This window comes from Glandiceps talaboti, chromosome 19 (genome assembly GCF_964340395.1).
Source record: "Glandiceps talaboti chromosome 19, keGlaTala1.1, whole genome shotgun sequence".
Taxonomy (NCBI): Eukaryota; Metazoa; Hemichordata; class Enteropneusta; family Spengelidae; genus Glandiceps; species Glandiceps talaboti.
The window spans coordinates 20038029-20058468 of record NC_135567.1 but is presented as its reverse complement, the minus strand read 5'-3'; the positions used below and the strand labels follow the sequence as shown (position 1 = coordinate 20058468).

General features: G+C 36.5%; 1 protein-coding gene across 1 annotated transcript; it reads left to right on the top strand.

Annotated features, from left to right (window-relative positions):
- Positions 1-209: 209 nt before the first annotated feature.
- On the top strand, positions 210-20440 carry LOC144450265 (uncharacterized). The gene is made up of 5 exons (XM_078140861.1): positions 210-473; positions 1095-1196; positions 1835-2203; positions 7276-7695; positions 18999-20440. The coding sequence occupies exons 1-5, from the start codon at positions 245-247 to the stop codon at positions 19787-19789; spliced, it is 1911 nt and encodes a 636-aa protein (XP_077996987.1). The 5' UTR covers positions 210-244; the 3' UTR covers positions 19790-20440.

Here is a 20440-nt window from a genome sequence, read left to right as displayed (position 1 = left end):
TGGTGTACCTGCTGGTGATGAGCCAGGTCTCATAGCTCGGCTTCAACCACATTCAAAACTGAAGATAGTACCTGGTGAGATGTCAACAACTGAACACATTGAGAGAGAATTGAGTTCATCACATCTTGTTCTCATACCACCATCTAAACTGAACTACGTAAATTTCACACTAGCTGCCATGTGTGCGGAAATACCTGTCATTATGGCTAGAGGCACGCCTAGCCATACACTAGTGACACAACACATGGGGCTCTACTCTTACCGACTCGTTGTTGACATGATTGAAGGACCACACGACTTACAGGAAAGGATTTTCCATATCTGCAGGAAATACAAACTTGCCTTGAGACGAGCCAAAGAAGTAAGGTTTGCTATGCAGCAAATAGTGGAGCAGAGATTAAAAGATGTTAATAAAGATTTCATAGAGTTAGTTACTACAGAGCTGCAAGAGTACCAGGATACATCAAACATTGGTAAATAAATCTACAAATCTAAGCACTGCTAATGCAGGAGAAAAATAAACATAATTGACAGTTACAGCTGTAACCAATTTCATGTGTAAAGTTACTGATAAAATATATAGTTTTTATAATATATTGGCTTTTTTTATTGGGTAGATGCAACCTTAGACCTTCGTAAGGCTTGTACATATCGAAATATCGATGAAGAGGAAGGTTTCATTAAGTTAATATTTTAATATTAATTCATGAGCACTTCTCTCCCTGAATGTTATTTTAGATACACACCACTCATTCTATAGTGTGAAAGATAACAATATTAGATAATTCGTTCATGTGATTTGTATATTGCAATGTGTCCAGTGAGATCAAATTACAGCTTCAAACTAAAACTTTGACATATGATACATATCTTCCGGAATGATATTTTAGATACCAACCAGATCTTAATTGTGAATAATGTTAATATTATATAACTCGTTCACATTTTGTATATTGCAATGTATCCAGTGACATGAATGTAATACTATTGCAGCTCCAAACTAAAACATTGACACGTGGCACATATGAAAACAGTTTTTACTTTATTACATATATCTTGTGATTTTCAAAGAAAAAATCTCGACTTACTTACAGAGGTAGAAACACCTGAGAGTGGGAAAATGACGTCACAAGATTTATCTGATGACATCACATTAGACAATGATGCACGTGGACAAGAGCAAAGAAGAAAACAATGTAAGTTATCAAACTTGATTTATATTAGCACTTAATGAGCCGAGTGCAGACGTATACAAGTACGTTCTGGAATGTATCCGTTACCATGGCTACCTATTTACTTTCAGGGCCATCACAATGTTACCTGATTGTATACGTACATAACTCTTCTGATCTAAATGCTATCTATAGATTCAAACTTGCCTATAACATCAACTATGGATACCATCTTAACTTCAAACACGAATTCGCAAATGATTGAATCATTCTTCCAAAATACAATAACTGTGTCTCGAGAGATCATGCTCCAAGAAGTTTGATTTTTATTTCCATTGTTTACTACATCAACCATTTGTACTGAAATATTAGCTTCAAATTGCTCATTATAAATTCATAAAATCAAGTCAAGAACAGAGGAATATTCAAACAGCTGTAACTTACCTAAAATATTATAAATTTCAAAACTCTGGTGTTTGTGTCAGTGCTTCCCCAGAAACATCAGCAAACTATTATGGTGTTGTCTTGAATATATCTGAAGGATACCCAGAGCACTGAGAGAAGATTACTGTTTTCACATTATTGTAAATTATTATTAAGTTGTACAAAGTTGACTGAAATCCATAACACTGTATTAACTTAAAGTGTTTTAATCTCTTTAGGTGAAATCACTGTAAAGATAGAAATCAATAGCTGCATACCATTGAAAGGGAATACAGTCAGAGATGTAGATGATGAGTTTTGTAAGATACTACAACAAAATACAACCTTACCTAGAAAGTTAGGCAAGATTCACCCAGGCTTGGCTGTTAAACATGGACACCATGGCAACGGATCCTATGTTATGAAATGTCAGTCACGTGAGGCTTTGGAATGTTTGATGGAGGAGTATGGAAGCAAACGTCTAAGTGAAATGGTGGAGACAACATTGATAATGGAGGCAGATTTGGACGACATTGGTTTCACCTACATATCACTGGACACAAGGATAGATTACAAGGAGTATCTAACTTGTAAGGATGAAGTGCCAGGTACTAAAATATGTGTAACTCTAAAACACAGGCTATTATCTGCCAGTATGTGTTATTTTAAAAATGTACCTTGAAATTCAAGGTTACCATACAAATGTACATGTACATTGCTAGTGAGCTATGTGTAGGTGGTAGTTAGTGCTGAGAATTAAAGGAGCCTTGAAATCATTTGAGAGAGTTTTTAGGGGCCTTCAAAAATGTATTTCTTCATAATATATATATATATAACTCGGTGAGTATCAATCTGCTAAGACAGTGCTCTATACCGCAGTGGCAGAGCGTAATAGTTTTGGTAGTACTGGAACTCTTTCTTGGTTGTAACTTGGAGTTTCACACATTGTGTGATCATCGCACAATGCGTGAAACTCCGAGTTACAACTAAGAAAGAGTTTCAGTACTACCAATATATATATATATATATATATATATATATATATATATATATATATATATATATATATATATATATATATATATATATATATATATATATATATATATATATATATATATATATATATATATATATATATATATATATATATATTGCATTGAAATGGCACAACAACACCGTACAATGACAAAACGATACATTGTACGCCACTACCAACTACGTCAGAGAACGATCGCGATCGACGAGAATTGTTCGAAGTATACACCCCGACCCGCGCTCTTAGTTACGGACACCTGTTACGGACGACGCGGACTCCAATAGACAACGAAAGACCGACCTCAACACATTTGATGCCGACTAACAATCTCCGCCCAATAGTAATATACAATATAGATGGAAAGATACTTGAAATAGGCATCCAGCAACACAACCCTATGACTACAACACTCCACCGGACGAACTACGACCCTCACTATAACGTCAACCCCAACTATATGGTCGACAGCAATTCAGTGAACATGGAATTAATTTCCCGACGAAACCATCCATCACACCAGACAGGTACGACGGGCGAACACCGTGGAAAGAATACTGTAACCACTTCGAGTCCTGCGCAACGATTAATAAATGGGACGGTTATCAAAAAGCTCAGTTTCTAGCAGCGTCTTTCCGTGGCTCCGCACAGAAAGTATTAAACAGAATTAGTGACATCACCACTGCCCGATATGAAGACTTGTGGACAGCCTGAAACGTATTTTTGGCAACTTCGTAGTAGAAAGAAATGTCAAAATGAGTCTTGAGCAGAACTTAGACAATCAATTTTAGAATTGACGGAACTAGCATACTCAGAATTAACTTGTAATGCTATTGATCGCCTGGCCCGTCAATACTTCACCGAAGCTATTCCAGACCAGAACATTCGCATGGACTTGTATAGAGAATGCCCTAGAACTTAGACGAATCTATCCATGCAGCAGTCTCCATCGAGGCTTACCTACAAGCGGAAGCCAAGAAGAACGGTGAATGACGGCGAACTTGTTGCATTGGACACGATGACTTCCCTGACTATCATAACTATAACAGTAATCCTGATCCACTGAACAGAAGACACTCGATATATCATCCGCTGTCCAAAACCTAAAAGACAGAGCAGTATAGATAAAACAGATGAAAATAGATGGTACGAACAACGAGAATGTTATGTTGTGGACAACGAGGACACGTTCAACAGAACTATCCCCGACAGGGAAATGGAAGTCGACTGGAGGAAGAACGGGTCGACCTCCAGGCCACAGCAACAAGACCCGATCACGAGTTAACCATAGGCAACCTGAGACGTCGAACGGCGAATCACCCCAACAACCAGTAAACCATCTGAAATTTAACGTTTTACGCCAACGTAAACAACCGCAAAGTAGACATTCAAAATATTCTACTACACCGTTTAATACGAAGGTGAACACTAATCATAATCAAATGGTTACAAATCATATTAATACTTCAAAACTTGCGTTTTATGTAGCAGCGAAAATTCACAGCAGGGAAGTTATTTCCTTTCTAGACTGCGGATCAGAAATAACGATTATTTCTAATAAAGTATATAAGCGTATCCCAAGAAACAAAAGACCATCGTTTCAACCTGTAACCATGACAGCGATGCAAGCCGATGGCGTTACCCCACTATTCATAAGCGGCGAGACAGAATTTACTATTCATGTCGGTCCCAATACAACGACTTTAACAGCAATGGTAGCAGAGATTGGCGAAGATGTAGGCAATGACTACATTCTAGCGACACCAGCAGAAATACGAACCCATTTGTTTACCTTAGGTTTTTATGAAGGAAGTGTCCCTTTACTCAATCAACATGGAGGTCATCTGCGGGCAAGAGTTAAGATGATCTACAATACAACTATACCTGCAGAACATGAAATGGTGATTGCCGTTGTATTGTCACGACGAATCAAAAACAGCGTATGCGGAATGGTAGAGCCGACGCAAAAGGATCGATTTAAACGAGATGGAGTTATGGTTGGTAGAGTTCTTGTAGACATTAGCAGACATACCATTCCTGTAAGAATGATGAATATTTCGGAGAAGGCTTTTCACATCCCCAAGGGTACGACCATTGCCCTTACCACAGCTGTTGCAACCAAGGAACTACCGGAATACGTACCAGAGACAAATACAGTATATCACATGACAATTAACGAAGCGATGACTACCGTACCTTTGCATCTACAACCCCTATTCGACAAAAGCTTTACCATAGTAGGCGAAGAAAATCGACCGATAATAGCGAACTTTCTACATACTTGGCGAGACGTTTACTCTAGCGATAAGTACGATGTAGGATACACGAACATGACATGACATAGTATTAATACTGGAGACCACCCACCGATCAAGCAACAACCCTGTCGCCAATCAGTGTGGGCCCGAAACAAAACAACGAAGTTAATTGACGAGATGCTAGATAAAGAAGTCATAACATACAAGATTTTGGACGGATCGACAAGTACGAGAGGATAGACTCATAATTTTTAGTACATGCGTCAGACACGTGTCTACAGCTTGCGAGCATCATGAGAAAATGTGTATCGGAAATATTAGTGACTGAGACAAATTGGTCGCCAAACATATAACACTGAACCTTATAGTGACACACCACTATGGTCCTTGCCCAAGGTTACATGTTTGCAAGGACAAATTATCGTCGTAATTGCATGTCATTGACTGCCAACGTAAGAGTTGTAATGTAACACACGGAATGGAAAAGATGTAGCTAAAATGTAGAGAAATGATTTGGGGAGAAATGCAGTATAAAAAGGCCCAAACCTCGTGGGACCGCACTTCGTCGGCAAACCCCCACTGTAAAGATGTCAAGGCCAAAAGGAGATTATGTTCAGGAACCCCGGGACCGAAGGAGTCACCCGTCCGAACGATTGGTGTGCATCCACTGCGGAGGCAAATTTAGACGACTGACTGATCACATCTGTAGACGTCCAGATAAGAAGCCCAAATATAATTTCAGCCCCAAAAGAAGAACACACCACCTGGACCGACACTGTCATGGAATAATCCTGCAACAGTCCAGGTGAACTTCCAGCGCCAAATTAGAAAGAGAACTGGGCAGAGAAAGTTATGACCCACTAGCAGCTTTGAGGGAGGCCGATAAACCTAAGAAAAGAAAAATTACTACCCAGATGCCAAGTTCAACACCAGTTAAGAAACCTGTTCCCCCAACAAAAGATGTCACCCAGACAATGCCGACCCCATAAAAGTCAACGAAAGATGCCACCCCGACAATGCCGACCCCAGCGAAGTCAACGAAAGATGCCGCCCTAACAATGCCGACCCAAGCGAAGTCAACGAAAGATGCTGCCCCGACAATGCTGCCCCCAGCGAAGTCAACGAAAGATGTCGCCTGGACAATGCCGACCCAAGCGAAGTCAACGAAAGATGCTGCCCAGACAATGCCGCCCCCAACGAAGTCAACGAAAGATGCCGCCCAACAATGCCGACCCAAGCGAAGTCAAAGAAAGATGCCGCCCCGACAATGCCGACCCAAGCGAAGTCAAAGAAAGATGCTTCCCCAACAATGCCGACCCAAGCGAAGTCAAAGAAAGATGCCGCCCCAACAATGCCGACCTTTTACTTTAACCAGTTTGGCGATAAGTGCAGCAACTCTGATCTGTTCAACTTTTACACAATACTTGAAGAGAATAAAGTCAAGTGTTCCATTTGAGATATTTTTCTCTAGTGTATTTTCTGGCGATCTTTGGGTCGTTAACCCCATACTATAGATTCCCCTCCCCGATTTCTGAATCATCGAACCAGTGAGACATCGGAAGAAGACCATATCGACAACACTACGACAAGTGAAGACAACATTCAATTTTATTTTGGTTGGTGCTGGCTAAAGTTCGACAATTAATCAATGGAAGTCAGTTAGTACCTGGTGGCAGCTACTACTATATATTCAACGATTACCCTCCCCTTACCCTTTAACCTTATTCTTTTACAGAATTTGACCTTATCGTCAAATGATCAAAATAAACACAGAACACAGAATACAAATAAATCACCCCAACAGTACAAGAACGTTACATTGGTGGCCACCAATATATATATTGCATGACAAAAACTACTGTCTTCAGTATTAAAAGTGTAACAGAACTTGATTTGTTTGACAGAACTGGAGACCCACCGATGAAGAGTAGCTCAATCTCTTTGAAATATTTGGGTCAGAACTGTATTGTTCATGATATCATTTATATATAGAACCTCAGTGTAAAGTTAGTTATATATATACACACTCATATGTAAGTGTCTCACTGAAGAGAACAGTGCTCGATGCAATATTAGTAGCTAGCATTATAGACTTAATTCAAAAGAATAAGGATGTTATAAGTCGTTACTCAGAGTTTCATGCTTCCTCTGTGATTATCAAGCTGAGGAAGTGTGAAACTCTGAGTACGACTTATAACATCCTTATTCTTTTGAATTAAGTCTATAATGCTCGCTACTAATATTGCATCGAGCACTGTTCTCTCCAGTGAGACCCTTTATATATATATATGGTATATAAAACAAATGACAATGACACAAAACATAGCTTTATTACAAGAAGGAATTGTTAAAGAAAGTAAAATGATGTTGGTTATTTTTTTTTAAGATATCACAACTGAAGTTACTGGCACCGATGACAGATCTGCTGAGGATGTAGCAGAGGGTGATACCATGACTGATAAATACACGCCATCATATAGTGATATATTGTATGAGAGAGTGTACGTAAAATCAAAAATAACAGAACAGTCTGAGCTTAATATAATGCTAAAACAAATAAAAAGAGCAAAACGTATGGATAGAGACATTACCATAGCCCTAATTAGGGAAAGCCTACAAGAACCCAAAGATGAGAAAACAGTCCTCATGGAGTTTATCTACCTGAAACAAGAGGTGAGACAGAAAGAGGAAGAACTCGTGGATGAGAGAGAGAAACTACTACATGTCCTAGAGAAGGTAGATGCAGTCTTTGAATCGGTGGCTGAAAGGAGAAACGTGTATATTCAAATAAAACAAGTTGAAAAAGGTAGGATGTGAGCTATATTACAAATTTAGCACTTGTAAGTTGACTTATACACATTTGAACAGAAAATATGGTGTATATTTTCTGGTTCATATTTTCTGGTTGTACTAAATCATAATGTTTTTTTCAACAGTGCACACCATACATCAGAATCTTCATCTCCTTGTCTTTTGTTAACAGATGTATACAGTCATTTATCACACAGTCAACTAAACAAGTGTACCAGATTTAAACTCTATGCTTTCTGTAAGGGTAGTCTTTAGTTATCTGTTCCTCAGCACATAGTAATTGTTGGCATGCAAAAATTTTGGCTATAGTACACGATATCACCCTCAATTGGCAAAAAGGTGTGCCAAACTATAAGAAATCTGAAATTTTCAGGACTTTGTGATACCAATCTAAGTATGCTAAGCAAGGTTTGCATGGTCCTGGAAAACCCTGGAATTTAAACCCTCCCTGGAAAACCCTGGAAAAATGCTCCCTACCCCTGGAAAACCCTGGAAAATGATCGTGATCGATTAATATTGATGATCGAGAAATCTTGGCTATAGTACATGATATAACCTCAATTGGCAAAAAGGAAAATTTGGAAAAGAAAGTAGCTGCATAAACCAGAGTTGAATACAGTACTTTGTAGTCTTGCATTGAATCTGAAAATTATTAGAACAATTACACGTATATGTGACATGACATGACATGACATGATGTTGTGTGATCAGGTCAAATTAACGCAACTAACAATTTTATGATTTATGCAAGAAATTTAGCTCTACACCGCTAGCTAGTCTCAGTATAGGAAAGCTTGCCACACTCGACTTTGCTGGGCCTTCGCGATCCCCTACATACCCGGGATATGTTCACTCGTTTCCACGGTAAAAATAATAAACAAATTCAAACCTCATAACATTGCTAGAGTCCATTGGAATGTTTACGTACTTCATGGTAAGCATGCTAAAGGTCTGTACTTTGATTCTATACAATTTGTTTACGTCATGTATTACGGTCAATACAAAACGCAGGTGTAGGCCAGGTACACGCTGGGCCAGGCCAGAAAATGTTTTTGGATTCATCTTCCCTTTTGTGAAGTGTGAAGTATGAAGTGTGAAATATGAAGTGTGAAGTATAAAGTGTGAAGTGTGCAGTATGAAGAGTGAAGTGTGAAGATTAAAAGTGAAGTGTGCAGTATGAAGTATGACATGTGAAGTGTGAAGTGTGAAATGTGAAGTGTGAAGTATGAAGTGTGAAATATGAAGTGTGAAATATGAAGTGTGCAGTATGAAGTGTGACGAATGAAGTGTGAAGTATGAAGTGTGAAGTATGAAGTGTGAAGTGTGCAGTATGAAGTGTGAAGTGTGAAGAGTGAATTATGAAGATTGAAAGTGAAGTGTGAAATGTGAAGTGTGAAGACTGAAGTGTGAAGAATGAAGTATGAAGTGTGAAGTGTGACATGTGAAGTATGAAGTGTGAAGAATGAAGTGTGAAGTATGAAGTATGAAATGTGAAGTGTGAAGTATGAAGTATGAAGTGTGAAAATGAAGTGTGAAATGTAAAGTGTAAAGTGTGAAGTATGAAGTATGAAGTATGAAATGTGAAGAATGAACTGTGAAGTGTGAAATATGAAGTCCCCAATAGACTTCCGTACTGGACAATGAAGAGACATTGCAGTATGGTGATGTGTGAAGGTATATAAAAGTATGAATACAAAATTGAAATCAAAAGTTAATGAAAGTTGGCATGAAAAATCAGGTCAGGTGATGGGTGCATTCTATTAGATTTCCATCATTGGGTATACACCTACCATTGATACTCACTTCCTTTGTGCCAATGTAACAAATAGACTTTGATTTCTACTTGCCTACTACACACTCTATGACACATCTAAGTGTGCATACTCTTCAAAATTGGTAATAAATTGTTTTCAAGAGAGATATCGTTTGAGCGGTCCAGAGTATTCATAGAATGTGAACATATTTGAGAACTAACATTGTTGAATTAGCATTTAAAGGGAATATGAAATTTACCATGGATCCGAATGTGAATCCAAAAAAATATTCAGGCAATACCTAGACTGGCCTGGCCTGTACCTGGTCTATACCTGGCCTGTACCTAGACTGGCCTGTACCTGGTCTATACCTGGCCTGTACCTAGACTGGCCTGTACCTGGTCTGGCCTGTACCTGGCCTGTTCCTGTGTTTTGTACTGACCATTATGTAACCCTCAGTTCAAGAATTTTGCGATGCACGCCACAATGAAGTAAAATTCCATGGCTCTCAAATTCATTTGGTTTCTCGAAATCTAAAAGTCAAATCTGGAGAGAAACTTCTAAATATATATTTTGATATCTGTACCTGTTATTACAAATAACCCAAATACTTTGAATACTTTGACCTGTCTAGAACGAAGCCAATCAACATTGGAAAATTGGGGAAATTTGACCAAATTAAAGCACTGAGTACAGAGCAAAACACAGTAACAACATTTACTTTTCTCATTTGCATTGTTGTGATTATGTTAAATACAAATAAATGCACTGCATAATTCTGGCTGCAAACTCTCTCCTCAGTATTGAAAGATTCGTTTAAAAAAAGAGAGACGATTATTATTTTTGATCAAAGAAGAGATCGTATGGAATTTTCGGTAGAAAACAGGTGATTTGACACAGAAGTTGAAGCTGACCTGAGAGAGACGATTGCCTGGTTTGACCGATGATCTTCTCATGCATGCTTTCACCGCAAACAGACACATGCAAAAGTGCAAACATGTACACATGCATTTATCCAATAAAGTACAAACAAGATTTTTAATAACATACAATTACATATACATACATACATACATACATACATACATACATACATACACACATACATACATACATACATACATACATACATACATACATACAATGATACATACATACAATGATACATACATACATACATACATACATATACATATTTATACGTCACCTGTCACCAATCTCGCATTCTGATTGGTCGAGAGCCCTGCAGATACACAGGCGTATTTTTCACCAACAGCCGTATTTTTGCTTGTTGTATCACATGATCACTGCACGTCCCCTTGTAAACAAATCTAGCAGACAACTAGAAATACAGCTATAACCAGCATTTCCAATGCCAAATTTGTTGTCAACCGAACAAAATATCACCGTTGTATAAATTGTAACAAGTCTTTGAACTGTACTTTTCATGTTACAGGGAAAAAGCCAAACATTTCACACAGAACGGCGAAAGTCCAGTGACGGCGAACTCGCGGTCGTCACGCGATCGTAAACATGAATTCCTAAATTTATGAAGGATATGAAAATTACCACCACAGAGGGTGCAGTTTTTGCCTAACTAGAACAAGATAGCATATCACGAACATTTTTGTACATTTAATGGAATACAGTACGCAAAACAAAGACGCACTCATTTTTTAGCTGATGGTTATAAGTTTGAATATATCGCTGAGTGATATGCAAATAGTAAACAATACATCATACTACTGAGCAAACGCGCACTCTGATTGGATGATAAAGTTTAAGGCTGACGCGTAAACAACCGCATTGCAGTTATCGGAGTGGTGGATGATACTACGCTCAACAGTATAACGCGGAAGTGATTTTATTTAAAATGAAACAGCATTTTTAGACATTCAAAAATTAATTCATCGTCGCAGGTGACGTATAAGTATGTTATTTGCCAAATACTGTTCCAGATCTTGCTGCTCGAGTTAATTTTTCCGGTATAACGGCTCGCCTCCGGCTCTCCGTTATTACCGGAAAAATTACCTCTCGCAGCAAGATATGGAACGGTATTTGGCAAATAACATATACGTACATACATACATACATACATAATAACATACATACATACATACATACATACATACATACATACATACATACTTATACATATGTACATACATACATACATACATAATAACATATATACATACATACATACATGCATGCATGCACGCACGCACACACGCACGCACGCACACACACACACGTACGTACGTACGTATGTATGTAATATGTGTGTGTATGTGGTATGTATGTATGTATGTATGTATGTACATACGTACGTACATACATAAATACATGCACACATACACATACATACATATATACTTACAGACACATACATACATACATACATACATACATACATACATACATACATACATACATACATACATACATACATACATACATACATACACACACACCAACTGTCAACAGCCATCTTGACTTTTTTGTAATTTATCTTTAATACTATTATCGCTGAAATTAATAGATTTAAACATAACATGGTGTGTGTTGGACATTCCATGAAGTCAAGACAACTGTTCTAAACCCACCAAACTTTCATTTCGATCAATTATTCATGAGCGCACTCATTTATTTGCATAACAAAACAAATGTAACATGCACACTGCTACACATATGTGATGCAGACCATCGATGACATGTCGACAGGCAGGTGTAAGGTCATAGTTGTTTACTTTTTTATTCAAGATCGATTTAGTGTTAAGTGTCCTTATTGTTTTGTTTCAGTCATTTAGTTTCATTATATTGTTATTTTGTTTAGTAGTAAAAAGTCACTTCACATGCATGATTGTGTATCAACAGCTGTTAGGCTGTCCACCATGATTATGTAAATTTTATGTTAATCATCAGAATCAAACATCTTTAACTTGGATGCCTGGTTAACCTCTAGGGGGCATTTGAGGAGACAGTACAGATGCTAGATTATATTTTATGTGTTTGAATCCTCACTGAGTAGTGTGTGTTCTGTATGTACATTGTACATGCTGACTATTAGATTGTATGTTATAGGTTATGTATTTGCACACAACTAGTATTTAAATAAAACATATATCAGAAGGTTTTTTTAGGAATACGACAATATAATCTGCATCTGAATAGCCATCCATACATACACACACACACACACACACACACACACACACACACACACACACACACACACACCTAGCCATCCATCCATCCATCCATACATACATACATACATACATACATACATACATACATACATACATACATGTACACAATGCATGTTACTTGCTACTCTAGTTTGGGGAATTGATGGAGTTGAACCATCTAAGCATACATTGCTTTCCACTATTCCCTTTTCAAACATGCAGCATGTGACAATTAGCAAACACACACTTACAAAATTACTGCTATGGTTTAGGTACCTTGGTAACATAGGTGGAGGGGAAATCTGCTAACGCTTTCAACAACTCCCATAACTTATACAAAACAAATCTGTGGCCCATCCAGGCAAAACAAGGTTACAGAACTCAGATAGATGTTACTTTCTTACCATCCGGCATCCTAACAAAAACACTGACAGTACACTGAATAAATACTAAGTATATACAAAGTAACTTATATACTTACTTTCACTGACAGTACACAAAGTAATATAAATCATTTTATCTACTTACTTTCACTGACAGTACACAAAGTAATATAAATCATTTTATCTACTTACTTTCACTGACAGTACACAAAGTAATATAAATCATCTACATGCTTACTTTCAAAATCTGGACAGACATACATTGGTTTAGAAGCAGAATGGTGAGTGAAGGAGTTCATAACTTTACAGCACCTATGGAAAAGAAAAATTGGAAATAAAAGTGTTTTAAAATGATTTTACAGAATACAATAAAATCTTTTATCAAATATAAAGTCAACAAAAGAAAATGTTGGGCATTCAAATCACACGATAAATATAACAGTTATCTTATCAATATCTGACGTGAAGGAAAGTAAGCAAGTGTAAGCATATCTATAAAACCTTTAGCACAGTCAATCCATACATATTATTGAAAGCCATAGAGTACTTGAAAATTGTCTTCAATACCCCAATGTTACTTGAGTCAAATACATTATTATACGACTCTATGGCTATATTACCTACACTTTAACTTACCTATTCAGAGATATTTGGCAAACACACACATTTGCTTGGTTATTGACTGCCTCATAATTAAATGTATGGTAGGTAAATGAAGTGTACAGTTGTGCAAACTACAAGGTAAACAACTACTCCTGATCTTTGAATGCTCAAAAAAATCTCCACAGGAGGAGAGAGAGAGAGAGAGAGAGAGAGAGAGAGAGAGAGAGAGAGAGAGAGAGAGAGAGAAACAGATAGGCATAGAAATAAGGTGTAGAGAGAAAGAAGGCGGCAAATTTTTATATTTACTTGGTAAACGATCATTCCTGAGATTTAATGCTGCCCCCTTCAGACCATCAGAATTTTCATGAGCTCCCCCCCCCTTCTTTGAACCCTTACTTTTTTTTCATGCCCCCCCCCAATTTCTTCCCAGCCCCCTCCCCCTGCAGTAAATTCTGACCCAGCCTAAACAAGTGTGAACTGAGGTACACAATGTTCTGTAACTGTGTTAGTCATTAATAGTTACAAACCTGTCAACATATCTATTGCCACAGCTGTGTTAAAACTATGTTTTTATCCCAAATCCAGATAAGTCATAGGAATACAAGGAAGGGACTGTATCTGTCCAATACCTACTAAAAATAACAAAAAGACATCAAATGTGTCTAAAATATACGACACAGGTAATCCAGCCTTCGGTTTACTACAATAGATGCAAACTAAATCTATTAATTGTTCTTCAATGTGGTAGATTATAAAGTGGTTCTTCTGTTGTGCGATTCTAATCACCCTGTGATCAACATAGTGTAAACACTGGACATCCCAAAACAGCACTGCAGGTTCATGGAATGCAAAATAAACTAGTTTTCAGAGACACCTCCCTACTGAGACTATAATTAAACCAACATCCATTCAATAGCTTATCACTGTTGTATCAACATGTTGTGACAATAGTTTTAGTTTGTGTCTATCTTGAAAAACCGAAGGTAATATCATCAGAATAAATAATCTATAACAGAGTTACAGTATCAATATAAAACATTGTGATCAATAAATAAAAGTATTTTACAATGCACAGATAATTCACCAAGAACACATGTCAAATTTGATTATATGACCCAAAAATAAATAGTGACTGTCTTAAAAACATTACAATTCTGCCGATGCTAAAAGTAACACATTTTAGCACCTTCTAACACCTGTACCCATATGGTGAATAACGCCACCAGCCTATGCTTTGGGGCTATGTGTAAATAAAACTTGTTTGTCTAAACTAAGCATCTTGCTGGAACTCGTTGACACCTCTCAATCCGATAATGGTCAGTAGTTGTACCTCACATCACAGACAAGAAACTGTGTTCCTTGTCTGTGCTCAGATGTTGTACCATGGCTCACAGTCCTGCTTGCAGACGGTGCACGCGTTTCGCTCAACACCGTCCTACGAAAAGTAACCGTCCTATAGCGAGTGCGAAAACAAAATACTTTCGCACCAATAACAAAATAATTACATATAATTTTTTTTTATAAAGCTATCAAATATTAGCAATCGGTCGAATATGTACTCATTTTACATCTTTTTGACGATAGTAGTCGCTGGTACGATCACAAAAGGTGTCGAAATCGGAACTTTTCCAGTTCCGACTGATTTCAAAGTCCCACCTTACAAACTCCGCCACATTTGATCGGGCGTCCGCTTGGGCATAAATTTTACGATTGAACTTGTGATTTCGGGATTTCTGGTCCTCCGGACTGGGACTAGTACTTTTGTAGCCAAGGCGAGGTAAAATTACTAAATAGTCGATTTATTGCTGATATTTGAACACAGATGCGTTAAATCTTTAGTTACTACTATACTAGCATTTCAGGTAAGCCCAGGTTTCACAACTGTCTCTTTGTAGGCGACTTACTCCGTATGCAAGCAGGGCGACATGGACCCTCAGACCACTAGTGGTCAACCGGTCTGAGATGGATCATAGACCCTACGAAATGGATGTAGCCTAGTAGAAATGTCTGTATTTGTGAACAGTAAGGAATGTCTCTCAGATAGACTGTGTCCATGACTGTACAATGTTGTGTCAATCAAGGCCTCTTCGCAGGTTTGTGAAAATGATGCTGGGGACTAATCTCCATTTCAAAAAGGGAAGTTTTTCTAACTGAAAAAGGTGTTTGTCCTGAATGTTCGATAACTTGCATTTCCGTCATTTTCTCGTCTCTGTTAATTTTAGCGACGAAGGGATATGATATTCCATAGAACGCCTTTTGTTTTATCAATTACAAACAATAGCATGTGAAGGGCGATATAATGTTGCCTTGTCCGAGAAACGGGAAGTACACTAGCTGTTTTCACTTCACTGCTCACACTTACATTGAAGAGCTATGTAGTCAGTAATCTTGGCTAGTCTATTCTATTGTCAAACAAAATTTTCCCTCAAATTCAACATCACTGTCAGAATATATTCGAGAAAGGTTTACAACGTTTAAACTTTATTCATCCTGGATCCAATAGCAAGTGTACATTCTTTGATCACGGATTTGCGAGTGCAAAACATTATAAAACTTAAAAGCACGGGACTGCAATTTTGTGTTCCTTGTCTGTGTAACCTCAGATCACTGAAAATATTCATTAGTGGTCTGAGTCTGAGTTGGAACACATCTCCGTTTATAGTGCTAGTTGTGTGTATTCACTAAGCCGTTTCAATATAATAATCATATGGATGTTTTATTTTCAACATCACGCAAACCATTGGCCTCTTTTCATGGTAGCGATTAGTCTATCTGCTAGACCTCGGATGTTCTTCCAATACAATACGACACACGACCGAACATCGCTATCGAGGATGGAACATCCAAGGCAAGCCCTCACTGCGAACTTCGTTCGCTTATAGTAATTAGTATCGAAAGAAAGCACGAACATCTAGCAGCAAGATTAGGTAGCGATTTGACAGACGCCAACAAAATCGAATTTTAGACTCTAATATTACTCTTCGCACGTACAGAGTACTTTTTATAGGATAATATCATAAAAAGTGAATCAGAGCAAGCATCTAACCTAGAGTCTAAAATCAGATTTTATCCGATAATGGGTATTTGTGTAATGTCGCGTCTTCATGGGGTCAGGTGTAAAAAAGACGGGTCAAAGTTTGGAAATGTGCACTCAGAGAACTGCGACACAACTGCTGACAGAGAGTTCTCAAATCATATTTCAGAGCTAAGGTGGCTATTGTCCTGCGTGTTCATTTTAAAGCGGCCAAGTTCGCGTCACAATTTGTAAAATAACGCTACGACATTATATTAAACAATAAAGAATAAATAAGCCTTTGAAGTTTCTGTGCTCCTACTATAAATACTTCCTATGAATCTGGCCACAGCTACTCATGTCCTAGTCTAGCTGCTAGACCTCAGGTGTTATTCCGAATTTACAATACGACAAGGATGGGCGTTCGCCGTCACAGCGAACTTCGTCGGGAGAAGCCCGAACGTCTAGCAGCAAGACAACCTCTTTCTATAGTGGTCTGAGCGCACCATGCATACAATGAAAAGATGGAAAAGAAGATTATGCAAATACCCGACACTTCTTTATTTCTGTTGATATAGATGATGAGGCCAATTAACACATTTCTAACAGCTTAGCATATTAACTAACCTCGGATTTTCGAGGTTGGGAAGTTCTCAATTGGTCATACTTTAGCATCGGAGAGAATTATAATGATGTGTTAAACATGAAATATTAATAATGACAGTCAGCGTCATAAATTATGGAGAATAATCTCAAAAGTTTCACTAACATCTCGTCAGCATCATCACCCCTAGGGGTGTACTGCAGTTGGTCATTGTGAGTCATCAGAAATATATGTTAAAACAAAAACTACAAAATCTTACCTCTAAGTTAAACTATCAAAGAATACATCATGACCCCCAAAACTTGATACACAGAACATTTATTGTCCATGGGGCACCTACAAAACAAGAAAATAATTATTTGTGCAAAACTAGTGAATAAAGTTTTACCTGATCTCCACACAATAATAATATTAACACTGTAATTTATATAAAAATAAATTAAACAATTACAATGTCTTTAGTTGAAAAGATTGACATGATTGATGAATGAACAAATAATTGGAGTAAAGAAACAAATCTCGTAAACAAATAAAACTACATCTTACCAAAAATAAAACTTTCACACTATTATGTCATTCAAATAATATATTTCTATACAAAAAATAAAATACATGACAAAAACAATAAGAAAAATGTCAAAATCAAAGGAGGAATGAAATTAATTTTGAGTAAACAAACATTTCAGTTACTTGAAGTAAATATCATGAACAAACAAATGAATAGCCGTTAGCAATAAGATAAATAAAAACAAAAACATTAAAAATTAAAATAAAAAATAAATAAAATACACACAAAAATAAAAAGTTATTTACAGGAAAATCCTTGGAGCAAATGACTATTTACCAAGCAAACAAACATACAACAAACAATCTTACCTGATCTCCACACAATAATAATATTAACACTGTAATTTTTATTAATATAAATTATAAACAATGTCCTTTGTTGAAAATATTGACATGAATGAAAAAAAATAATTGGAGTAAAGAAACAAATCTAGTAAACAAATAAACCTACATCTTATCAAAAATAAAACTTTGAAACTATTATGTAAGTCAAATTTTTATACACAAAATATCTTGACAATGAAAAATGTCAAAATCATTTGAGTTATGAAATATATTTTGAGTAAACAAACATTCAACAATAATTTACATTGTACAAGAAAAATATACTTGAAGTAAATGTCATGAAAAAACTAAGATAAATAAAAATATTAAAAAAAAAGAAAACTTGAAAGAAAAATTAAATAAAATACCCACAACAATAACCACAAGAAAGTTGTTTACATGAAAATAATTGATTGGAGGAAAGAACTATTTACTAAACAAACAAACAATAATATTAACACTGTAATTTATATAATAAATTATAAACAATGTCTTTTGTTGAAAAAAATATTGACTTGTTTGAAAAAATTAATTGGAGTAAATAAATAAATCTCGTAAAACAAATAAACTTACCCTACGTACTAAAAATGAAAATATTATTAATACATTATGTAATTTATATTCCAAAAAATACTATTACAAGACATTCACCAATAAAAACTTGTAAAATTATCATTTTCTGTATTTGTTTATTTTCCGTTGCCATGGTAACAGGTTAGTGTTGACATAAACATTTATTTTTGTACCTTTATCAAATCAATTTGATTTCAAAACAAGAAACTTTAGAAAAAACTAGAAAAAACACTATTTTTCAAAATGGCTGCTTGTTGACCTTTGACCTTTCCTTGTTTTATTCCAGGATTACCCCAGAAAGGAACTATCCGTGTATTCACAGGTGAAGACACACAAGCAGGAAAACTTAGAGAGCCTTGGGGATTGTTTGTTAGGAATAATGGAGACTTTGTTGTGACTGACAATGGCAGGGTTTCGGTTTACGACTGTCAATTCCATTGTAAACATATCATTCAATTCAATTCATTTGATGAGAAGTTCTATCCTTACGATGTATTTGTATCAAAAGACGGAATATTTTACATTCCTGATCACAATAACAATAGTCTGGTGATTTGTAATGAGGATAGTAAGATAAAATATGTACTTCAACTTACATATCAAAATAGACGTATCAGTCCCAGGGCTGTGTGTGTGTCAATGGGATATATTTACACCATAGACGATCATTACGTACATTGTATAGACGGTGAAAGTCATGACGTCATTAAATCATCTCATTTGTCGACTGGTGGTGGTCTCAACTTTATCTGTGGGAATACAAAAGGAAACATCATGGTGTCTGAATACAGCCGTACCAGGCCATGCATCCATATATTGGATAAAGATCTGAACACACTCACTCAATTGTCACATCACCTCATCAAGGAACCCAGAGGAATCTGTACAGATGACTCTGATAATTTGTTTGTATGTGAGTGGAAGGAGAATAGAATCTTAGAATTTAATGTAATGGGAGAATTCATTGGTACAATATGTGATGGTGATGATGTGAAGAGTCCCAGGGGTATTGCAGTGAATGCAGATTGCATTGCATGGACAGAGGGTGGTAAATGTGTAAAGGTGTTGTACCGATAACAGAAATGACAATATTGTGTAAAATACAATTCTACAATATTTTCATATTTTGATAATGTTTATATGTTTTACATCATGTCATTGTCAAGCAATGTAGGTTTGTTTTTTGTTTTTTACATTTTTTGATAAAATGTTGGATTGTAAGTCATCATTTTGGATGAATTTTTTTTGTTATCATGCGTAAAACATTATATGAAAATATTAGCGATATTTTTTATATTTTTGATATTTTTATAAATTTTGGTAAAACAGCAGTCAACAACTGTAGCTGACCTCCATAGATTTGTATTGCTATCACAAGTGTAAAACAATTTTGTCATTTCTGTTAATTTTCATGAATGCAAGAAATATAAATAACTTTACCTGTATCACCGCTGAAGTGTTTAAGATTAATGTCATCCAAAATTTCCACTCAATGACGATTTTTATCGCTATATTTCACGATTTTTCAACACAGCGCTCACGAGAGATGTTGACAGTAACACTGGCGCCGATGGAGTGAATAGTAGACACTCCTTGTCGACAGAGGGCGCTATGACTCACGTTTCGTTGTTACACAGACACAGACGCAACGATTGGCTACCACTGCAGTACACACTGCACTGTACAACTAATACAGAATGGTTGTCAGTTTTAAGTCTCATTTTATAG